The sequence below is a fragment of the Aspergillus ochraceoroseus genome (genome assembly GCF_002846915.1).
Source record: "Aspergillus ochraceoroseus IBT 24754 chromosome Unknown P175scaffold_8, whole genome shotgun sequence".
Lineage (NCBI taxonomy): Eukaryota > Fungi > Ascomycota > Eurotiomycetes > Eurotiales > Aspergillaceae > Aspergillus > Aspergillus ochraceoroseus.
In genome coordinates, this window is record NW_024468483.1 from 110,883 (window position 1) to 132,762 (window position 21,880).

Below are 21,880 nucleotides of genomic sequence, written 5' to 3' on the forward strand. Positions count from 1 at the left end.
ATACAATGAAATGTTTGAGTAGCCTGAAATTAGCCTTTGCCATGTCCATCCGATCAAGGGGAGATGCCCGCCCATTACCCAGGGACAAGTCAACAACCTGAGCTACGGAGTATGTAGTCTGGAGTAGGCTACTTCGGTCCGAACCCCCGGATTATGATGCGAGTTAAGCGGGACCAAGGGAAGTTGGATTTTGGATCCGTTGCTACGGTCCGGCCTCGGATGATGACTGTTGTGGGAGGATCGGAGGACTTTATAGATCCGTCGAAAGAACGGAATACATTTCCCAGTTGTAAAGTCGGACGCCCTGAAGAAATGCAGAACCCATCCTTGCCATCTGTCAGGATCGTCGAGGTAGGGCCACGAGATGGCTTGCAAAACATCCGGGAATCGATTGACAGCGCCACCAAAGTGGAACTGATTCGTCGACTCCGGGGTACCGGCTTGCAAACCATCGAACTGACCTCCTTTGTTTCCCCGAGGGCTATTCCCCAGCTAGCCGACGGCCGTAAAATCGTACAAAACTCCTCCATTCAACAACTTATACAAGATCCAGGTCTACGGCTTCCAGTTTTAGTTCCCAACATCAAGGGACTCCAGAGCGCGCTAGAGATCGGCGTGAAGGAAGTTGCGGTGTTTGTCAGTGCAAGTGAGGGGTTTAGTAAGGCCAACATTAACTGCTCTGTGGATGAAGGTCTAGACAGAGCCCAACTAGTGGCGTACGAAGCCGCTAGGGCTGGGGTTGCTGTCCGAGGGTGAGTAAACCCTGATAGTGGGTATTGGACCTTCCATTTCCCCATGAATACGGCTTCCCTGTCGTAAATGACGGTTCTGACGACTACAGTTACGTCTCATGTATATTCGAAGATCCTTATGACGGTCCAACTGCCCTTTCGTCCGTCCTTCGATGCACAAGAGCTTTACTGGAAATGGGCTGCTATGAAGTTAGTCTGGGCGACACTTTAGGCATAGGAAGTCCTGCGGATGTGAGGAATTTGCTTGAATATCTCCAGAGCAATGGTGTCCCTCTAGAGAAATTGGCAGGTCACTTCCATGACACCTACGGTGGAGCAATGGCCAATGTATGGGAGGCATACAACTGCGGTGTGCGCGTGTTTGATAGTAGTGTCGCTGGCCTTGGGGGCTGTCCATTCGCTCCCGGGGCCAAGGGCAATGTGGCGTCCGAAGATCTCGTCTACATGTTTCAGCGATCGGGAGTGGATACGGGTATCAATCTGTCAAAGCTAGTATCTACCGGCGTTTGGATATCCACTCGACTCTCGAAGGAAAATTCCAGCCGAGCAGGCACAGCCCTAGCGGCTAAGCAGCAGTCCACCTTTGCTTCGAAGAACCCCCCCTCACTCTCGTGGATTTTGGGAAGAGAAACCGAAGGAGTGCAGTTGTTCCGGTCGGGAGTTAATTTGAAGATTATCTTGAACCGACCGAGGAATGGAAACGCTCTCACGACTGCAATGATTTCGGAGGTGACATTTGCAGTGAAGAATGCTGCGGACGACCCATCGATCTCGCGCATCATCCTTGTCGGCAATGGGCAGTTCTTTTGTACCGGAATGGACCTAGCAAGAGGTAGTACGCCGGTTGGCCAGGGACACTCAAGTAGTGACGCGCAATATGAGAGACTCGTGAATCTTTTCGAAGCCATTGACCAGTCGCCCAAGGTAACAATCGCATGTCTAAACGGACCAGCGTTTGGTGGTGGGGTCGGGCTCGCCTTTGCATGCGATATTAGGATTGCTGTTACAAGTGCAACTGTGACGCTCAGCGAGGTCAAGCTGGGACTTTGTCCCGCAACGATTTCCAAATATGTTATCCGCGAATGGGGAGTGGCATTTGCGCGTGAAGCAATGCTCACTGCGCGATCGGTAACCCCTGAGGAGCTGAAGGCACGAGGCCTTGTGGCGCAAGTTGCGAATAGTGTGGAAGAATTGCACCTACATCTGGACAGGCTACTAACCCATCTGAAAGCCACGTCGCCGGCTGCGTCCTGCCTGACGAAAGACCTGGTTAGACTGGCATGGGCACATGCAGGCCAGGAAGAGCAAACGCGAGGTATCAAAGCCTTGTTCGAAGCTATGATGCGCCCCGATACAGACGGATCACACGGGGTCAAGGAGTTCCAGGCCAAACGACCGGTTGATTGGGACAATTATACCCTTCAACAGCAGTTGAAACCCAAGCTCTAAGATCCTCTTATTGCCGTTGTTATCTTGGTATTAACTACTAGGGGTGTTTTGATGTATGTGAATCGAGACATATACATGCACATGATAATACTGGTAGCCAGATATTACAGAAGCTACTATAAACAAATCCAAGCCCTAAACAACTCTTCTAAAACATATATATATATCCTTCCACTAGGCCATGGCATTTTATCTTCATTATACTATTGTCGTGATCATGAAAGAAATAGGTGCTACCAACACCATCTAAATTTACTGTAAAGAACGAGTAAAAATCCCTACTAAAATTCAAGCCAGCCCACCAACAGTAGCATAGAGGATCTTTATAGGCACACTTTACTATTTGTAGTAATTCACCATCACCAAAGAATGCGGAGTAAATCAGGTTAATAACTAAGATATGGAGAAGATGCGCTGTTAGTGCCGCGGTCTTTATTATGATATCCACACCCCCCCGCACCCGCCTTGCCGTTTTCCTTCTTCCTTGAACTCGCTGCTATTCTATTAAATATGTGCCCTTCCCTCCTATGGTAAATAATCCGACATTTCAGTTCTATCTAATCGCTTGTATTCCGGTATGGATCTCCATCCAGACCCCCTCCATGCTGGGGTCACCAAGCGGATCCGACAAGCTTGTGCGAGCTGTCGGTAGGTGTGGCCGTTCGTCCTACACACTGCCATGGGTTTTATCACTAACTGCTGCGGCTTAATCTTTTAGGCGAAGGAAGACTAAATGTTCTGGAGAGCGGCCACTTTGCTCCCATTGCCGGCGAAATCGCCAGCGGTGTGTTTACGAGCCCTACTCGATGACGATTGGCGATGGTCCTCCTGCTCCGGCACCCGCTACATACCCTCCGGATAATGTTAGTTCCTATGGATGCCTTCAGGAGCTGGGGATTTGATCTAATGGTGTTGCAGACCGAGTTATTGCATCGGATCAACAGACTTGAGTCTCGCCTCGCCGAGCTGACTGATCGATCCCTGTCCCAAGCCGCGTAGGTCTCAAGACATTGCCTTGGCTATGCTTTTTATCACATCTAACGCTCTACATCTTCCCAGACCATTCGTCTCCCATGAACCTAGTGCTGTGCATCAAATCTCCCTTTCTCGGGTTCCTTCAAGTCTGGTGGATCCCGTTCCATCCGCTCCCCGCTTCAACAGTGAACATTTGTGAGTTTTGCTTACAATGCCTTGCGTCCATCGACCATTACTGAATAAGTCCCGTTTCACTACTACTAGTTCCCTCCCTCCGCTCCCGGTATTGCAGTCCGTCATTGAAACCTTCTTTGTCCATGTCCATAACCAGCCGTACTCGTACATCCAAGAGGCGTCCTTCCGACAGAAACTGGAGACCGATACCTTGCCCAATTGTCTTCTGTTGGCCGTTTTAGCTTCTGCCGTCCGCTTTTCATCGCACGAATATTACGGGGGACAGAGACTGGAGGCAACCGAAGTGTATGCCAGGGAGTCATGGATGTCTGTCCTTATGGAACATCTGATGGCGGCGGATAACCTCAATCTCGAGGTAGTACAGGCAGTCAATATGCTTGCAATCGTGGATTATACAGGTCTGTGTGCTTCTGTGTCCTGGGCCCTCCTCTCTCGCGGAATCTACGGACACTGACATTTCTCCAGCGGGCCGAGTTAGCTCTGCATGGTTGAAGATCGGTTTAGCGGCACGGGTTTCTCAAGATTTGCGCCTAATGGCAGAACCCTCTGGTTTTCTCTCCTTTACCGAACAGGAAGAGAGGCGAAGGCTGTTTTGGTCCGGCTATCTATTGGATAGGCTTATCTCCTGTGGTAAATCACGACCCCTAGCTATCCATGACGATGATTGCAATGTCCAGCTCCCGTGCGATGAGGAGTCAATCCAGATGATGGGACAGCGGCAGAATACCCATACGCTGCATGAGCTGCTTTCGTGGGATTCCAAGACAAATGATAGTCCCAGTCCTTTCGGCCTCGTGATTCTGATGGCGTCAATCTTCGGACGGTGCACAAGATACGTCCATCGGGACCTGATCCCGGAGCGGATGCCCCCATGGGATACGACATCGGAATTCTCCAGCATCAACTCTCTACTCCTGCTCACGGAGTCCTACTTCAAGAGGGACCAGGCTTCCCTTTTCGGGTATATCTACGAAGCGAAGCGTTCGCCTCAATCGCAGGCTGGGCACCTTATTTTTGCCCACACTCTGTTCCATTTATGCCACTGTTTGCTCAACCACCCTTTTCTAATTCGATTACGTTTGAAGCCGTTTCGGTCAAAGATCCCGGAAAGTTTTGCAATTCGTACCCTCCAAACAGGGAGCGATCACGCGAGGCAACTATTGGACCTTCATCGCGAAGCTACGCAATCCGGATATTTAGTGCAATCTTCATTCTACCCGTATTGTATTGTTATCGCAGGAGGCATAGAGTCTTTAGTCTTCCATTCCGAGGAATCAAGGACTGGTCTTCCATCCTCGCAACCATCACAGCATTTCAGTCACAGTGTCAATACTTTGGAGTCACTCGGCAACTTTTGGGCGCATGCCGCGAATATGGTACGCCGAAGCCAACTGTACCTAATTTTCCCCATAATAACATCGTACTATTTTTTTTTTTAGGCAATCAGGCTTCGCGAATTCCATGCCCAGGCACAGACGTTCCCGGCCCTCCTTGATGCTGATTCTTTAGCAGAGGACCTTAACGCCACTGTTGAAGAGGCGCTTTGGTCCATGATTGACTATGGAGTCGTTGGAGCGGGGACGGGCCCAACACCCGTTGCTCGTAGAAATTCCCTGTCTCATCTAGCCTCTCCTTCATCGTGGGCTCTTGGATCAGAAATATTCTCCGCTCCCCTGGAGGGATTTGACGGAGCGAATACGCATCTACTCGATCCAGTGGCAACCCCAACACATTTTGATCAGGTTAACAATATTCTTGACTCTACCAATTCCCATCCAATTTGAATACCCACACTAGCCTCCAAATTCAACGGAAATGCCACAAAGTTTGTCTGTCTAGGGTAGTCCGTTACGAAGATACAATGTGCTCCAGCCCGCCTCGAACTGGGTATATTCGAAGAGTTTCCACCCGTTTCCCAAACGCACAAGAGTTTCGTTGTTGGACTATCAGGCTGGCAATGAGAGAATAATTCTGTCGACTAAGAGTATTTTTTTTCCCCGTAATTTCCTACAGAAATGGCCCCATCATCCCTAAATGTTCCCGACGGTATTCTAGCCCGCCAGTCTTTATACACCTTTTCCCAGACGCCACCAACGTCCAAGTAGCCGGGGATTTGAGCCACTATTCCGGACTTCTGAATTCAGGGAATTGTAGCCACTGATTTTGATTTTTTTTTGGCTATTTGAGTAAGCTGTTTACCATGGTTTTCACTACTATGCATTCACAATCCCACTCCTTAATTTCGCTGGCCAACAAAGGGAATAACAAAGGAGTGGGGCAATCAGAGAATTTACTTAGAGGGCCCAGTGGCAACGTCAACACACTAACGGAGTACTCCGTACAGCGTGTAAAGAACCAAATCAAGCTCCCTAGTGAGTTAGTTAGTTAGCCAGCATAATGCTCCGAGCATTCGAACTGGATCAGTCTCCAGCTGGGCTCTGTATCCAAGACCAATGCCATGGATAATAACGATCCCTGTGACACATTCCTCCCAAAGAAATAACCTAGGAGCTGGCATTCCCATGCTTGGGTCGTAAAAGCGCACATGAAATACCCGATATTAAACCGAAGTTGTCCTTCACATGTCCAGAAAATCATTTACAGGACAGACCGCCTGCTTCGATTCAAGCCAGACAGGTGTGCCGATTCAGATTCTTTGCATTTCATCACCCCAAACAAGTCTTGGGTGGATTTGATTGGACTCTCTCGGGCTTCCTCTAGAGACCCAGGCTTGGTCCGGCCCGACCAACACATCCTTGGAACGGTGACGGAGGATCAACGAGGTGGAGAGGAGGATCTTTGGGTACGGCATCTAGATCTGTACCAGAGGAGTCCTAGATTATTAGAATTAGGTACTTTGTTAGTTAGTTGGTTAACTTCCTGTGCGTTAGATTCTTTCTTTTCGCTAACAGAAAAATAAAAGAAAAGAAAAAAAAAATGCCTTGGCTGCTAAGACCGCCTAAGGCAACCCCGCGATTATTCAGGCATTCGCAAACACCAACCAAAGAGGTCAATTTTGGTGTACGGAGTAGTATAAAGAGAGAGAGAGAGAGAGAGAGAGAGACAAGAGTATGGATGTATATTCATACTTATCAACAGAAAAATTGGATTGGATAGCTCTATTTTCAAATGAAATCATGGTACCGAGATACTCGATTCTTTGATCCATCAACAAGTCAAAAGACAAGTCCATACTGTATAAATACTACCTAGGTAGGTATTGTATATCCAGCAAAACTCAAAAAGAAAGGAATCATTCCCCTGAAAGTTCCCTGGAAGTTCCCTGAAAGTCCCCCAATCATCATTATCATTGTGTTCCTGAATGCGCTGAAAGAAGGGCTTAACAGGGCCAATCGCCATCCAGAGATGCCCCCGAGGGCCCTCAAAGCGCCACCAGAGAGGCAAGGAAATGCAACAGAATGCAAGGAATTCGTTTTCTGGTGGTCCGAGTCAGGCACAATTGCCGTAAACAGCAAAGCCACGATCGTTCGCGTGTTTCAGATTGAGCGTCTTGGTGGTGCATCACCACATTCCATTGGACACGTCCGAGAGTGAAGATGGAACCCCAATAGCCGCTTAGTCTCTCTTCACTCTCTGCCCACACACGGTGAAAAGAAAATGGTCATACTAGAGTAGAACTTGTAATATAAAGAGAGTCTCGTCTCTCCCCAGTTCTGAGTTTCTTTCTTTCCTTTCCTTCAGTAAGCTAGACTTCTGTCATTCCCTTCCTTTTCGTGCCCGGCGCTTCTCTTCAGCCACCATGCTGACCATTCCTTTCGTAAGTCATCCTCCAAAGAACTCATCCCCTCTCTTCATCGGACCCTTGCTGACCTTGTGTTACGCGTTCTCCAGATTCTGGCTGCTGGCAGCCTGCCCACTCTCATTTTTGGGGCTCCTATCCCGTCCTCTCCCTTCAGCAAATCTGCTGCAGAAGTGTCCACACATTCCTTTCCCAAGCGCGCCTACAGTGTCCTCGGTGGTACCGGAGCAGTTTCCGATGGTTGGCCCTCGATGGAAGACTGGTACTCGAGCTTCGAGGAGATGTACGTTTCCCCCCCCCCCTCTCTCCCTTCCCTATACTATGTTCCTGGCAGAAACTAACCTCAGTATTGTAGGTTTGAGGCCAACAAGGAAATCTTGCAAAGTTCATGCGCCCAGTGGGACGTCGCCAACAACTCCGACGATGAGATCGAACTGATCGCTGAAGGTGTCAAGTCTGTGGCTAGCTCCTCCGGTGTCGATGCTCGATTCATCTTTGCCATTATCTTGCAAGAAAGCAACGGTTGTGTTCGCGTCCCCACCACCGATAACGGTGTCGTCAACCCCGGTCTCATGCAGAGTCACGATGGCGCTGGATCTTGCAACAGTGGCAGTGGTGTCCAGAGCCCCTGCCCGGCCAGCGAGATTACACAGATGATTACCGACGGAGCCGCAGGTACCTCTGCCGGTGACGGACTGAAGCAGTGTCTGGCCAAGGCAACTGGCACTGGTGTTACTGCCTACTACCAGGCCGCTCGTCTGTACAACTCTGGCTCCATCTCATCTACTGGTAACCTCGGTCAGGGTATTGCAACCCACTGCTATGTGTCCGATATTGCCAACCGTCTGACCGGATGGAGCTCGGGCGCAAGTAGCTGTGACGCTGAAACCATCGGGGAACTTACCAGTGCCGTCAGTAGCGCGTTCTCTGAAAATGCTGGTCTGGGTGACTCTACCACCACTAGCTCCAGCTCCACGACTGTTGCTGCTGCTACTACTACTGTTGCTGCTACTACTACTACTACTACTACTGTTGCTACTACTACCACCGCTCCTGCTACTACCACCACCGCAGCACCCACCACTAGCACAACCACAGTCACCAGCACATCCACAACCACGTCTATTACCACAGTCACTGCTACTGTCGTTCCTATTCCTGCCACGACCAGTACCACACCCTCCTCCACCACTGCCACTTCTGTGGCGTCCTCTTCGTCCGCCTCCTCTACGGCCGCTCCTATTTACCCGTACGCTACATCCTCATGCCAGAAGTACTATACCGTCCAAGAGGGTGACTACTGTCTCAAGGTCGAAGCGAAGGTGGGCATTACCGCCGCGCAGCTCCTGGAGTGGAACACTGGTCTGGATGAGGCCTGCACGAATCTATGGCTGGGATACCAGTATTGCATCAAAGCTTAAGACTTCTCTTTCTTCTATTCTCTTCGATTCCCTTTCGTGACTTCCTTTTGACAAGGCTGTGCCATGTGACTGTACATATCAAGAGGATGCCTTTTTGTGAAAAGAAAAAAAGAAAAAAAAAAATTGTCGACAGTGATGTAGCTAGACTGCCCTGTCATCTTGACTTCTTTGTGATGAATTTATGAACCGATAAAATCAATGGATTTGCCATGTCTCTACTACCCATTGTAGCCGAAATTTCTGTATTAAGATAGTAATCGAGATTAAAGCCGATAGAGATGCAACCCTTTCTGCCCGCTCCCTTGGGGCCGATGAATGAAGGCCCAATTCCATCCCATCGCATCATCCACCCAACCTTCTTTCATTTCAGTTTTATCAAATAATAATATGACGGTAAGTATGATTACTATATTAATATTAAGGGGAATAGGTTACGGGATCGATAGATCATCCCGAGTAAAAAGAATACTCAAGCTCTGTCTTTGGACTATGGGTACCTTCGGGATTTAGATTAGTGATCATCCTCGTACTGATTATTGATCATTCCGATGTATGATTTGGTCATTGAATTCCTACTTACGATTCGATAGGCCCTCTCCTCTGCCACCAACACGATATGCCATCCATACCGAGGTCTCGTCTGGCCGGTAGCTTACGGTTGCTGTAACAATAAAAGCCATTCCGCCGCACTGGGTGAAGTTCTGTTACTTGCCTGAGATTAAGCATGACAGCTATCCACCACGCTGCAACCAATAGAAACTTTGCCTCGATGGAAACCGCAGGAATAGCCACAATCCCTCTAGGAGTCGGGTATCTTGATGGAAATGGTCGAGAAAAGGATGGCCCAGGATCTCAGCCAGCGGTCACTGCACAAGCCACTAGTCAACCGCGCCGGAAGAGAGGCCGTCAGAAGAATACAGCTAACCCGGAGACAGCTGCTGAGGTAGAGATCTCCACCTACCTTTCTTATTCTTGTATCCCGCTTTGGTTGACCAAATAATTAGAGACGCCGTACGCAAATTCGTCTCGCCCAGCGCGCGTACCGTGCCCGGCAAGAAGCAACTTTATCCCAGCTCAAGGCGCAGATCGGTCAACTGGAAGATGCGGTCGAGAATCTCAGCCAAATATTTCTCAGGTTTAGTGACACCCTGATGCAATCTGGGGTGTTAAAGACGTTCCCTGAAGTAACACACTCTCTCCAAGAGGCAACTAAGAGTTTTGTGCTATTAGCAAATAAAGCAACTGAACCGCCAGAGATGGAGACCAGCAGGGAAACTTTCGACAAGCCAGAAAATTCCGGACCGGAGCTGAGGTCAACTTTATTAGGGTCGGTTTCCACCGCATGCACAAACTCGATACCTAGAGACACAATCGGTATGGAGGCTATGGGCGCGCTGAATGTTGACAGCAGCCCTTCACGCCTGACTTCGGAGCCCAATGATGCATCAGTTTTATTCCCCGCGGGGTTTGATGAGCTTCCTACTCATCCACCAACACCTGTAGAGGCTCCTACGCCGCCGGCGGAAATACCCTATATTAGGTCACCATCTTTATATGGTCCTCGCAGCCCTTTTTTTTCCGAGCGACTCCACTGGGTGTGCGTCCAGCGTGCCCTTCACTACCTGAAGGATTTCACAGTGCCCGATTCAAAGTTCTCCTACACGTTTGGGTTTCTCATGACGATGATGAGCCGCGAACAATTAATAGGCTATTTTAGCACTCTTGTAGATCGATCGGGGTCTCCTGACGTCTTCGAGGAATGGAGCATTCCAACGTTCAGCCTCGGTGGCGCAGGCTCTCATTACCCGCGCAAGCTGCTTCCAGCGACAAGTCCAATCCAGTTGAAGACATATCTAAATCAAGCTCGATGTGAAGATAACGACGAGGTATGGTTTGATACGGAGGACGTAGAGGGTTTCCTCGAGGCCAATGGGGTTATTTTGTGGAACAGGAATTCTAGCGAACAAGTAACTGCACTGGGTGCAAGCCAAACCCCCCACCAAAACATGCTGAGTGCGGACTTACAGTCTCCTACATTAATCGTTGATGAACATAAATTGGCTAGATGTAAGTTGAATTGCCCCGGGGGAGGCCGACCTACGCGTGGCTACAGCTAACTTGACATAGGGTTAAGCCGGAATGCTGTCTGTCTGGGCCGTGTGGTTGGGTTCCGCAGACGCGACGTGGAGAGCTTTATATTGAAGTTTGCCTGGCCTCTTTGCTAGCTAGATATGCGATGAGCTCCCAGGTTGCCTAGACCTTTGCTTTCTGGCGCAGTCCTAACTGCTGATCCATCACCTCCTTCACAATCTCTCCCAACGACCGCCACTGGATCCCCAGCTCTCTCTCAGCCTTCGAAGTATCGACTGGCCAGGAGGTTCCTGTGATTTCCTCTGTGATTTTGGCCCCACAGGTAGGGTATTTCTCCTTCACAATTGCCGCCACCTCTTTCCACTGCGATTTCTCCCCGGCCAGTAAGTATTTGGATCCCCCAGGCACCTTTTCATCCAGTGCCTTTATATGAGCCTCGGCCACATCACTAATGTGCACTGCTGTGATAGTCCCCATTGGAATGCCGGCCATAATGGATCCGAACAAGAGCCCGTTGGTAGTACCTTTTATCTCCTCTGGGGTAGCTTGCATCGGATTATGCCCAAACACAAAGGCTGGATGGATTGTAACAAGATCAAAGGTTGGGTTTACTTGTCTTTGGAAATCCCAGCTTGCGTTGTTCGCCAGTAGCTTGGAGGCATGGTACAGGTTTATTGCGGTGGCTTCGTCATTCTCCCCTGGAAAACTGTCGTTGTCCTCAACCGTAAGATCCCAACCGTTGTTCTCTGTAAGGCTCGGTGTCAGCTAACTTGGTCTTTGATAGTCATCGAGGAAAGCGAGCTGGGTATCTCACCTTTAATGACCCCACCATCCGGAATTCCCTTGATTGGAATCAGAGCTGCAATGGACGAAGTAATCACTACCCTTTTGACTGTCGGAGTCTTCGCGGCTTCCCTTAAAATCGATGTTGTCCCTTTGACTGCAGGGGCAAAGTATGATTCTTTGTCTGTGCCACTCGGGATCGGCGAGGCAAGATGAAGCACATAGTTGACCCCATCGAGCGTTCCTATGAAAGCAGACTCTTTGGTAATATCGGGAACAAGTACAAATTCAATTGCAGACTCGAAGTCCGACAGCAGAGTCCTGAGCTTCGGGATCTGGGATTCCTTTCGAACGCTGATACGTAGACGATAGCCATGTTTCAGAGCTTCAAGAGCCGTAGCACTGCCAATGAACCCGGTGGCGCCGGTAATGAAAATTAGACCACTAGGCATGATGTATGCTTTTGTCTTGTTGAAGTTGAACTAGGATAAGTATGGGGAGTTGAACATCAGCGCATTCTTATAGTAACACAGAGCCCTATCATTCACTGCCTGAGAGCACTATTCATTGAATGTTGTATTAGTGATCAATCGAGTGATCCCCTGCCAGAAACACAATCTCTGATACTTGATTACTGATATATGCGAACTCCCTGGGGAAATGATAATGATTAGTGTTCTTCCGGATTAGACGTGGCGTGCCGGGTGCTAGTTTATTCTGTGGTTCAGAATATAAAAAGGTGATAGACCGAGTCCTCAGATAAGTGACCCATGCTTTATATTCTCTCACCAGTCAAAAAACAAATGGTATGCACTACCTCTTCACGCTTGATTGAATCCACGATGCCCCTCTGGCTGATCCATCACGATCCGAACGTCTTCTCCAACGACGAAAAGGAGAAACTGGCCCAGACGATCACGCAGCTGTATGTTGGCTTCGGTTTACCAGCCTTTTACGTCCAAGTTCAATTCTTCGAGCTCCCTTACGCATCCTCATTTATTGGAGGCGAGAAAGACCGTGCCCATGTCACGCTGACCATTTACCATCTTGCGCGCACCATGACCACCGAGGCGCAAGCTCAACGATTCCTCGGGGCGGTTGATGGTATTTTAACACCCACCTTCCAACCAAAAGAACTGGAATGGGAGTACTTTGTGACGGAAACCCCAAGAAACCTCTGGAAGATAAACGGGCTTGTACCTCCGCCGGCTGGTTCGGACGAAGAGAGGGAGTGGGCTAGAATAAACAAGGCGGTTAAGCTTTGAGTTGCCATGGGCCTTGGATTATTTTGAGAATCCCATTGCAACGCATGATGGAAAGCAGACTGATTGTTCGTGTTGGTGATACTGCTAGTCATTTATAAGATTGTTATACATCCAGTATCTCGGGAGAATCTTCAACCACCAAGCCATTCCTGCGCGTACGTACAGCATGCATCGGCTGGCTAGACTATAATATCTTGATATATTTTTCAAGATAAGATATTCATTCGGACTCACTCCAGGAGACATAGCTATTTCACTAGTAAAACGACTTGCTATTTGATATACTCAAGGTCCTGCGAAATTTCTATCAAGGTTTCTAGAACATGTCGATTATAGAAGTAATTCTTATTTCTCTTGACAAACTTTCCCTTGCACAATAATAATACCTTGAGCCTGATCCTGAAGATGTCCCCTATACACGGCTAACCCTGTCGCTCCAGCCATCGCTTCCTGAGCCAGTGGAACGTAAATCCTACCAACCAGATCACGGCAAGCACAGCCGCCTGCAAAGGGGCAAATATCGCGCCTCGTATAACCACAAATCCGCTGACCAGAGCAAACACCACGGGGATAATCACAAGAGGTTTATACGGTCGGTGAAGACTTGGCTCCCGAACTCGTAAGACAAGAGCCCCAACCATTGTCAGAAAGAAGAACGTATACTCAGCCAAGCCATTCAAAGTCATCAGCGGCCGGAAATTCCCAAACGCAATGTACACGATTGTACATGTAGTGGAAAAGATGATCGCATTAACCGGTGCATCTGACGAAGCCGGCAATGGCCCGGACGCGGACGAAGGGCTTGAGTCCCGGTTTTCGTGGGATTGCAGCCCGATGCCTCCAACACTCGCAAGGGATTTCGGTAGCCAGTGGGAATTCGCGGCTGCGACTACCATACGGCTGGCAACAAAGGAGCTTCCCAGTAAGGAGCCGGCCATCACTAGGCAAATGAGACCAGCCATTGCAATGCCCACTTGGGGCCCGAAAAGGTGAGTGAATGACGTCTGAGGGAGCATTAGCATGACAATTTCTCCCTTTATCGTCCATTTTTTTTTCCCCCTCTGCTAGCCAAGGGACTGCATACCACTGCCACACTATCCGTCATGGAAATGGCGTTCCATGGAAGCATAATATAATACGCGGCGTTCACCGCGACAAAGCTGACAATAATGATAGGAAGTGCGGCATTGATAGCACGCGGAAGTTGAGAAGCCGGCGCGGAAAGCTCAGCGCTAATATAAATTGCCTTGATATATGTGTGATCAATACTATATCCGCATTGCGCAGATCGGCTTGAACCTCCTAGGCCAGAGTTGACGGATACATACCTTGTCCCATCCAGAGTAAGCCCACAGTGCACCGTAGAGAGCCGTAGAAAAATGGCCTAGCATCTCCCAGCCATCCACCTTGCTCCAGTCAAGCTCGGTTCCATCTGGCCTGACAAGATTTCTCGAGTGGAACCAAGGTCTTGTCAACCAGTCCTGTGGCTGTGGATCTGGATTTCCGGGTTGGCCAGAAATGTGAGCCAGGACGACAATGATGCCCGCCGCCACAATTAGGCAGATTGCTATAAACTTGGTGGTGACAAAGGCCGTGTTGAGCCGGGTACTAAACTGTGTACTGATCGAATTCGCCATACCAACGACGAGCAGGACAGAAATTGCGAGGAACTTATGTGCCACTCCTCCGGATTGGTCCGTGATACCAGCTGCAGAGTAGATGCTCTCGACAAACGCTATGCTTAGAATTGCCAGGGAGGCCGGAACGACTGCAATGATCCAAGTCCAAGCTGCGAGAAACCCAAAAACCTCTCCAAAAATGTACTGAAGATAGGGCTGGACACCTCCTGGATAGTGCGCGTGCCAACTTTCTTTAGTACATTTGACGCACATATATATAGGCATGTCATGCCATGGGACAGACTGACCTTCTCCAGGAATCGCGGTCCCGAGCTCTGCCATTGTCGCGGCCCCCGTCCAGGCCAGTATCCCTCCCACTAGCCAGACGACAAGCGCAGCCCCTGGTGATGGGACATTGGCATCAATTGATCCTGGGGAGGTGAAAATGCCGCTCCCGATCACGATGCTGATTATGATCCCGAATGCCTCTACTGTGCCCAGATTGGCGTTAAATGAGGCACCTCCTTGTGCAGTCGGCACCAACGAACCTTCGCCCAAGGTGCCATACTCTGATCTTTCGTGGTCGCGAAGAAGGGGGGAATCATCGTCGGCCACCATTCCGACGAAGTAAGAAGAATATGTGATGTTGATTCACAGCCTTGCAAAGCATACTGAGGGGCAGAGGGGGAGATGCAAAATCGTTATCTGATCATAAAAACGGAACATTACGGAAATCACAATTCCCCACAGTGGGAAGATATTTGGCATAATGGAGTTAGTCAATATGCCCTCGGTTGGCTCTCAGCAAGTAGGATTGCGACGATGAGGGTACGTACTATATATACACCAATTAATTGAGTGGCCCGAAGCCTTCCCCGGGTACATAGAGTTAACTAGCGCATAAATGGATGAATCAATCTAAAAAAATATACCAAAAAGAAAAGAAAAGAAAAGAAAAGGATCCAGCGTAGTGTTACTGGAGGCTAGAAGAGAAATTTATGTCTATATAGAGAGAGTGTGTGCTATATCTACCGTAAAAGCCCAATTTACTCGCCCATGATCAACCAAGCAATCATACCTGCCCAACTGAAAGCAAAAACAATCGTCAGAATCGCAGCCCCTGCTTTGTCACCAGTTGTAATGGTCCTGAGGGTCGTTTTAGTCTCAGATTTGTCTTTTGTGCCAGACGAGGGATCACTGGTACTGTTACCACCGGTGGTGGCTGTCACTGGGGCCTCAGCGCCATCCTCCATGATCAGGACCGATGACAGGACGTCAGTAGCGATGATCTGTTCCTCCATTCCAACCTCCCCATCCCATTTTGACTGATACCAACGGACACCACAGGTGTTGTTACTCATTCCACTGCAGGATTTGGCGGCCGCCTCGGCAGAAGCTTTTAGTTTCGGTAGGATGCTATCATACGTTGAAGGGACCAACAGCGCGGTAAACCCCAACCATCCAGTGGTGAGGCCACGGAACAGAATTTCATTATCGTTACAGCTTTCGTCGGGTTCACAAAGCTCTCGGATGATGTTGCCTCCATATTTCTCGGGGAAGAATCCGTCGAACAATGCGTTAAGGAGTCCATCCACAGCGGTTTTCCACCGGGCCTTCTCGGTCTATCAAGACAGGATCTTTAGTTAGGTATTCCGGAACCAACAGAAAAGCAGCAGGGTAGTTGGCATTGGTGCCATAGGCGCGGAACATACATAGTTATACATGTATGCAGCCCCCATTATAAAGGCACCATAATTATACGTCCACTGCGTATTGCCCTTGGTGGTACAGTCGTTTTCAATATTGGTTGAATCGGCCACATTCCACGTCTCGTTATTCACCAACGGGGATGAGACACACCAGTCCCAGACTTTCTCAGCCCACTTGGCATACGTCGCGTTGTTCGTATATCGTGCCAGCCGTGCTGATAATTGGAACAGACCCGCATTCGAAATCGAATTCTTCATTGTATATCCCGCCTCATAGTTATAAATTTGCCATCGCAAGCCCCCTCCACATGTCGAGGTATCCCATCGCGCAGCCTGGGTATTAAAGACGCCCTGCGCAAGTGATAACCACGAATATCCATCACTCACATCCGGCAGTTTGATCTCCGCCGCGGTCATGGCGGCAAGGCCCCAGAAAACTTGGTCGTCGTTGCCCTAGAGAACAATGAGTGCCGCTGGCGCGCGCGAATATAAAAGCTAGGGCAGCGTACAATCCAACTACTATAGTTACTAGGCATGTAGTCACCGTCTCCAGCTTGCCACTGCATCCCCTGTTTGACCTGCGGATTGTACGTGTCATCTCCAGTGTAGTGCCAGTAGAGTAGGAGACTGGTGAAAAGAGCAGCACCTTCCCACCATTTATCTGGGAAGGCCCCTGGGATCCCACCGGTATCATTACCGGTATACCAAGTCATAGATCCATAGGCACTGAGGCTAGCGGCTTGCTTTATAGATTCTGTATTTGTCCAGTGTTATCATTGTCAATCCACCCGGAAATACCTCTCTCTCTGTATATCATCGAGGGTAAAATCGTACCTGTATCGTTGATGTTGATATCAATGGCACCGACCGTTTTAATTAGGGCCAGAAGCGCAAGCGCCCCTCGTAAGTTGAGCGGATGGAGCATGCTTGTCAACTAAATTCTTTGCAGACCAGCCGTAGGAAAGCCATGTCGAGTAGAATATGAGTCTGCACGCGAGCGAGGATAAGGATATCTTGAAAAGAAAGCAGAGACTATCCGGGACTAATTTGATTCGCCGCTGCAGGTGGAGAAGTAAACGTCAGCGTCCGCTCAAAAGCATCGTCAGCTTCCATCTTGTTACTATATACAAACTCCTTAGCGCCTTTCTTAACCTCCTGGGCCGAGGAAAGCCTGGTGTGAGAAATGGTTCTGGCGACATTTTTGGATTGAGACAGCTGGACGACAAACCCTTCATAGGGCTAGTCAAGAAAAGGGGTAAATGCGGTTCTGACTTGGTTTAAAAAAAAACCATTAATATGCTGGTAAAGTCAATCGCAATCATAACCAAGCCCAGATCCGAGAGATAGATCAAGTGGGTATAGTTAGTGAAGCTTTCACTGAAGCTTTGCCGGGAATGCCATGAGATTACATTTTTTTTCTTCGCTGGGACATGAATTTGGCGGACGAGGCGAATGATGGCCGCGTGGATATTGTGAGCATCGGGTACTAAACCAGATGCAGATGGATTACGCACGCTTAAGATTATAGTTAACTGTCTGGTATCTTATTCTCTTGCATGATTGAATGAGGCGTGGAACTGTAAATAATACTATACATTAATATTTCCGGAGATATAAAATGGCCTCCGCAGAGCAGCCTTAAACTACACCAGGAATCTTTGCTCGAAGGATCTTGCAACGATCTAAAGGAAAACAGGCTTTTACCTCTCAAATAGTAGTCCAGACTAGGATTGGAATATAACTGGAAGCTGGTGCAAACCATCTCCGCGCAGTAAAAAAGGAAGGTAGATGGATGTCATATTATATTCCTTGGTCTACGCAAGATGTTATATTCGTCTATAGAGACAGTAGTATAGCTGAGTCCATAATATATCATGCTTTACATGGAGCTTGAGAATACAGGTGTGTATTATCTCGCCACCAGATCTCACTATTCCTATAGTTTAAGAAACCTATCTCACTGTACGTTATTGGGGAAGTTGGTCTTCATCTAGTCAGAAGAGTCATAACGGCAACAGCTGTTTACCTGTTATTAGTTGGTAGATTAACGGGTGCCTCGTTATATATACTAAGAAGGGTGTCTTCCTGCTGAGATTATGCTACGCAGCTTGACCACATTTCCCTGAGTATGAAGCTATCGAATCACGACTTCAACGCTAAGTTATACAAGCATTCTCGTACGCACGCGAGGTGAAGTTGCTTATCAACCCCTTCAGGCCCTAGAATAACTACCATTGGCTCTCTGGACTTGCAACAGCAACGCTAGTCTGATTAAAACGTCGTATACATACATATTGCAGATCTAGGGCCCGTAAACCCCGCACAGAGAGTCCAATATCATCCGATTCAGGGACAACCCGACGCCAGTGGGTGTAACCTCATGATATCCGGGATGTTCCCCATCCTCTACAGAGATATGGACATGCCGTTTATTGGTGGACTACTGCATCACTATTTATTGTTTGAGGTATGGCTTTTCCCACCAGCTCCAGTGTTAAAGATACCACAATATGCGGGCAAATGCTTATGCCTAATGGTGATAACACATGCCCCATCCGCCTCGCTTTCATTCGCCCAACCGGGCTTATTGTTGCATTATTCCATGATTCCCCCCTAAGCGCTTTTTCCAGGGGTCTATCTTGTATCCTCTCAAGACTGTGCCGGCGACAGGGGAGGAAAAGCGTGGAGCTCACTGACCCTAGCTATATAATCCACCCGCGCGCCTCTTGTCGAGAGGGAAGTTGTTGGATCATGGCCTGAGTTGCCGTTCTTGGACTTTCGCGTGTTTTCTCATTATGCGATTGAATCACCTATTTTCGGCAGCTGCCTTAGCTGTGGCCTTCTGCGCCGAAAACGCTTCAGCTGCGAAACATGGACGTTTTGGCCAGAAGGCCCGAGACTCGTTGAATTTGGCCAAGCGCTCTTCACAGTCGTCCTCTTTTACGCCCGAGAAGCGGACGAAGGAGCATTTCCGTTTCCTCGACAAGAAAACTACTCGTATGCGATGACACCCTCTTCTTACCGGCGGCAGCTCTCGGCTAACAAATGATCTTTTCCACTCCAATAGCTTATCTGGTAGAGAGTCTCCCCGATGTCTCCTTTGATGTTGGCGAGATGTACTCGGGATTGGTTCCAATTGAGAAGGGTAACGACAGCCGCGCTCTTTTCTTCGTGTTTCAGCCCAAGCTCGGAGAGCCCGTTGATGAGCTTACGATCTGGCTCAACGGCGGACCTGGTTGTAGCTCTCTGGAGGGCTTTTTCCAGGAAAACGGGAGGTTCGTTTGGCAGCCAGGAACATATGCCCCTGTCGAGAACGCATACTCCTGGGTCAACCTTACCAACATGTTATGGTACTGTTCGCTCCCTCCCCATCGATCGTTCCACAAAGAAAAAAAAATAAAATAAAACTGACCAGCGTAGGGTTGAACAACCGGTGGGCACTGGGTTCTCCGTCGGTACGCCGACTGCGGTGTCGCAGGAGGATATTGCGGAAGACTTTCTGAAGTTTTTCAAGAACTTCCAGGAAACGTTTGGAATTGAACGTTTCAAGATTTTCGTTACTGGAGAAAGCTATGCAGGACGCTACGTCCCCTACATTTCTGCTGCTATGTTGGACAAGAAAGATAAGAAACACTACGATCTGTCCGGTAAGTTCTGTTTCCGCCATAAACACAGGGAGAGAGAGAATCCTTCCAAATCTAACAACTCCCCGGATAGGTGCCATGGTGTATGATCCATGCATTGGACAGTTCGATTATGTGCAACAGGAAGCGCCAGCCGTGCCCTATGTGCTAGAACATGCTGCCTTTTTCAACTTCAACGCCAGCTTTTTGGAGGAGCTCGAGAGTCTTCACGAGTCGTGTGGCTACAAGGATTATCTGGAGGAGTACCTGGTTTTCCCACCTTCCGGCGTGCAGCCGCCCAAGTCCTTCAATTACACCAGCGAGGCCAACTGCGATGTTTTCGATCTGATCGACAATGAAGCGATGAGAATCAACAGTTGCTTCGACATCTATGAGATCAGCTTACAGTGCCCGCTGGCTTGGGATGTCCTTGCGTTCCCCACGGAGCTGGTCTACCAGCCCGAGGGAGCGACTGTTTATTTCGACCGGGCAGACGTCAAGCGTGCCATGCATGCTCCTCAAAATGTCACCTGGGCCTCGTGCTCCGTAGAAAGCGTGTTTGTCGGTGGCAGCGGGGGTCCCGAGCAAGAGGGTGACTTCTCACCGAACCCGATTGAAAAGGTACTTCCCCAGGTGATTGAGGCGACCAACCGCGTCCTGATCAGCAATGGCGATTATGATATGGTTATCATCACCAATGGGACTCTGTTATCCATCCAGAATATGACATGGAACGGAGATCTTGGATTTCAGACGGCGCCCACGAAACCGATCCACATCACCCTGCCAGATCTCCAATACGCCGCAGTTCTAGAGGAGAACGGTTTCACCTGGGACCAGGGGCAGGGAGTGATGGGAGTGCAGCACTTTGAGCGTGGATTGATGTGGGCCGAAACATTCCAGAGCGGACACATGCAGCCGCAATTCCAGCCCAGAGTGACCTACCGTTATCTCGAATGGTTGTTGGGTCGGACTGACGCATTGTAAGATGAAGTTAACAGGGACGTCACTGTATAGAATTATGAGGCTTAGATTCAGCTCAGATAGGATATAGAACTAGAGATAGAGATCTATATTACATAGAGCACTTCAGTAAGTTGATTACTGGAGCAATATTCCAATGTTGAAGGCCTCTGAATCAAAAGAATATGTGCACTCGACTGTACTGTCCCGTCGATGGTTTAAGCAAATCCCCAGGCATTGTTGATGTTTTCCACAGCACTTTCGGAAAGCGTGCAGGCAGCATATGCCGGCCGTTTGTAGCAGTGATATCCACCATTGCCCTTGTAGGAGATGCAGACAGTGTTTATCCTGATATTAGGCTGCCAAATGATCAGACCATTGCTGGTGATCACAGCGCCCTTGATAGTGTCTGATTCCCACGTCCAGCTACTACTCGCCAGATTTCCATGGGGGAAATACCTGAAGTTTGAGTCGGCGGCATAATTAGGGGTGCCAACAGCTTCGCAGGCCTGGTAGCCCGAGCGGTCGTTAAAATAGTTGCAGGTGTTCTTGGAGCTGATTTCCCAGTCATTGCAGATGTCGTGGCAATTTTGACCAATGCAGCGAGGCTGAGAACTCCAGGTCGTGATGATTTCGCCAGTAGATCCAGGGATTTTATGTGTGGTCTTGAAACCGTCGCGGTTAGTGATTATCAGGGAGATATAAGGACAGCCAGCCATTCTAATGCTTTACCTCACAGCAGCAGCAGAGAGCATTGTCACTGCAACGATCAGAGCAGGTATTGGCCATAGCAAGGCCGGCAAAGAGCCAAAATAGAGTGACCACTTCGAATTTCATCTGTACCGACATTGCGCTTAGCTATGATTAAAGATTGTGGGGGTAACTCGTTCAGTACCTGGACCGGATATTTGTGTGAATGGACTGAGTTTATAGAGAAAAGATTCCAGGAGTTTTGCACGAGGATGAAAAGCTGGGATGATTGATTCTGAAGACCACAGCAGGGGGCAATGCCTTCTTTTTATATCATTCCTAGTCCGCTAATATCTCTACAGTGGTACGCTTGATAGCGAGTACGATCCCCCGAGTACGAGAAACACTATATACAGAGGTTCCCGAAACAACGTCGTCATACCTCGACCGGTGTGCTTTAGGTGCGCTTTAGACCAGCATGTGGATTTTTCGATATCTGCTAACGAATGTAACTGTTATATAAACCTGTAGATCCTGACGCCCACGGTTTCTCGCCATCCTGGAAGCGCAGTTCATCGTTGAAAC

General features: G+C 48.9%; 10 protein-coding genes across 10 annotated transcripts; 6 read left to right on the forward strand and 4 right to left on the reverse strand.

Annotated features, from left to right (window-relative positions):
- Positions 1-304: 304 nt before the first annotated feature.
- P175DRAFT_0464365 (uncharacterized protein) lies at positions 305-2,374 on the forward strand. The gene is made up of 2 exons (XM_040894844.1): positions 305-752; positions 842-2,374. The coding sequence occupies exons 1-2, from the start codon at positions 313-315 to the stop codon at positions 2,199-2,201; spliced, it is 1,800 nt and encodes a 599-aa protein (XP_040749363.1). The 5' UTR covers positions 305-312; the 3' UTR covers positions 2,202-2,374.
- Positions 2,375-2,778: 404 nt separating this feature from the next.
- Positions 2,779-5,155, forward strand: P175DRAFT_0444386 (uncharacterized protein; the record flags this gene model as incomplete). The annotated part of the gene is made up of 7 exons (XM_040894229.1): positions 2,779-2,849; positions 2,920-3,023; positions 3,070-3,196; positions 3,324-3,371; positions 3,441-3,769; positions 3,837-4,747; positions 4,811-5,155. The coding sequence occupies 7 exons, from the start codon at positions 2,779-2,781 to the stop codon at positions 5,153-5,155; spliced, it is 1,935 nt and encodes a 644-aa protein (XP_040749364.1).
- A 1,944-nt stretch (positions 5,156-7,099) lies between these two features.
- On the forward strand, positions 7,100-8,834 carry P175DRAFT_0484891 (LysM peptidoglycan-binding domain-containing protein). The gene is made up of 3 exons (XM_040895584.1): positions 7,100-7,149; positions 7,224-7,414; positions 7,487-8,834. The coding sequence occupies exons 1-3, from the start codon at positions 7,132-7,134 to the stop codon at positions 8,550-8,552; spliced, it is 1,275 nt and encodes a 424-aa protein (XP_040749365.1). The 5' UTR covers positions 7,100-7,131; the 3' UTR covers positions 8,553-8,834.
- A 487-nt stretch (positions 8,835-9,321) lies between these two features.
- On the forward strand, positions 9,322-10,777 carry P175DRAFT_0444124 (bZIP transcription factor; the record flags this gene model as incomplete). The annotated part of the gene is made up of 3 exons (XM_040894216.1): positions 9,322-9,495; positions 9,557-10,619; positions 10,680-10,777. 3 exons carry the CDS (start codon positions 9,322-9,324, stop codon positions 10,775-10,777), a joined length of 1,335 nt encoding a protein of 444 aa, XP_040749366.1.
- Positions 10,680-12,037, reverse strand: P175DRAFT_0344138 (putative 3-beta hydroxysteroid dehydrogenase/isomerase). Its single transcript, XM_040892895.1, has 2 exons — positions 11,458-12,037; positions 10,680-11,389 (listed from the first exon to the last, which is right to left on the reverse strand). Exons 1-2 carry the CDS (start codon positions 11,876-11,878, stop codon positions 10,806-10,808), a joined length of 1,005 nt encoding a protein of 334 aa, XP_040749367.1. The 5' UTR covers positions 11,879-12,037; the 3' UTR covers positions 10,680-10,805.
- Position 12,038: 1 nt separating this feature from the next.
- Positions 12,039-12,960, forward strand: P175DRAFT_0503871 (tautomerase family protein). Its single transcript, XM_040897713.1, has one exon. It carries the CDS (start codon positions 12,269-12,271, stop codon positions 12,689-12,691), a length of 423 nt encoding a protein of 140 aa, XP_040749368.1. The 5' UTR covers positions 12,039-12,268; the 3' UTR covers positions 12,692-12,960.
- Positions 12,961-12,963: 3 nt separating this feature from the next.
- Positions 12,964-14,928, reverse strand: P175DRAFT_0518422 (uncharacterized protein; the record flags this gene model as incomplete). The annotated part of the gene is made up of 6 exons (XM_040899053.1): positions 12,964-13,007; positions 13,119-13,695; positions 13,776-13,937; positions 14,020-14,537; positions 14,619-14,831; positions 14,859-14,928. The coding sequence occupies 6 exons, from the start codon at positions 14,926-14,928 to the stop codon at positions 12,964-12,966; spliced, it is 1,584 nt and encodes a 527-aa protein (XP_040749369.1).
- Positions 14,929-15,356: 428 nt separating this feature from the next.
- On the reverse strand, positions 15,357-16,984 carry P175DRAFT_0559887 (glycoside hydrolase family 76 protein; the record flags this gene model as incomplete). The annotated part of the gene is made up of 4 exons (XM_040900947.1): positions 16,854-16,984; positions 16,529-16,773; positions 16,023-16,472; positions 15,357-15,932 (listed from the first exon to the last, which is right to left on the reverse strand). The coding sequence occupies exons 1-4, from the start codon at positions 16,942-16,944 to the stop codon at positions 15,357-15,359; spliced, it is 1,362 nt and encodes a 453-aa protein (XP_040749370.1). The 5' UTR covers positions 16,945-16,984.
- Positions 16,985-18,788: 1,804 nt separating this feature from the next.
- Positions 18,789-20,768, forward strand: sxa2 (putative pheromone processing carboxypeptidase (Sxa2)). The gene is made up of 4 exons (XM_040895585.1): positions 18,789-19,016; positions 19,087-19,369; positions 19,440-19,666; positions 19,737-20,768. The coding sequence occupies exons 1-4, from the start codon at positions 18,815-18,817 to the stop codon at positions 20,627-20,629; spliced, it is 1,605 nt and encodes a 534-aa protein (XP_040749371.1). The 5' UTR covers positions 18,789-18,814; the 3' UTR covers positions 20,630-20,768.
- On the reverse strand, positions 20,669-21,577 carry P175DRAFT_0525782 (uncharacterized protein). Its single transcript, XM_040899432.1, has 3 exons — positions 21,501-21,577; positions 21,338-21,442; positions 20,669-21,270 (listed from the first exon to the last, which is right to left on the reverse strand). Exons 2-3 carry the CDS (start codon positions 21,440-21,442, stop codon positions 20,824-20,826), a joined length of 552 nt encoding a protein of 183 aa, XP_040749372.1. The 5' UTR covers positions 21,501-21,577; the 3' UTR covers positions 20,669-20,823.
- Between the last annotated feature and the right edge of the window lie 303 nt (positions 21,578-21,880).

Excerpts from the sequence above, each read along its gene's own strand:
- P175DRAFT_0464365 (XM_040894844.1), top strand. The coding sequence starts at position 313 with ATGCAGAACCCATCCTTGCCATCTGTCAGGATCGTCGAGGTAGGGCCA. Across the intron at positions 753-841 it reads GCTGGGGTTGCTGTCCGAGG|TTACGTCTCATGTATATTCG; the intron begins GTGAGTAAACCC and ends TGACGACTACAG.
- P175DRAFT_0484891 (XM_040895584.1), top strand. Across the intron at positions 7,415-7,486 it reads TACTCGAGCTTCGAGGAGAT|GTTTGAGGCCAACAAGGAAA; the intron begins GTACGTTTCCCC and ends TCAGTATTGTAG.
- P175DRAFT_0344138 (XM_040892895.1), bottom strand. The coding sequence starts at position 11,878 with ATGCCTAGTGGTCTAATTTTCATTACCGGCGCCACCGGGTTCATTGGC. Across the intron at positions 11,390-11,457 it reads GGATGGTGGGGTCATTAAAG|AGAACAACGGTTGGGATCTT; the intron begins GTGAGATACCCA and ends CGAGCCTTACAG.
- P175DRAFT_0503871 (XM_040897713.1), top strand. The coding sequence starts at position 12,269 with ATGCCCCTCTGGCTGATCCATCACGATCCGAACGTCTTCTCCAACGAC.
- sxa2 (XM_040895585.1), top strand. The coding sequence starts at position 18,815 with ATGCGATTGAATCACCTATTTTCGGCAGCTGCCTTAGCTGTGGCCTTC. Across the intron at positions 19,017-19,086 it reads CCTCGACAAGAAAACTACTC|CTTATCTGGTAGAGAGTCTC; the intron begins GTATGCGATGAC and ends CCACTCCAATAG. Across the intron at positions 19,667-19,736 it reads GAAACACTACGATCTGTCCG|GTGCCATGGTGTATGATCCA; the intron begins GTAAGTTCTGTT and ends CTCCCCGGATAG.
- P175DRAFT_0525782 (XM_040899432.1), bottom strand. The coding sequence starts at position 21,442 with ATGAAATTCGAAGTGGTCACTCTATTTTGGCTCTTTGCCGGCCTTGCT. Across the intron at positions 21,271-21,337 it reads CTCTCTGCTGCTGCTGTGAG|ACCACACATAAAATCCCTGG; the intron begins GTAAAGCATTAG and ends GACGGTTTCAAG.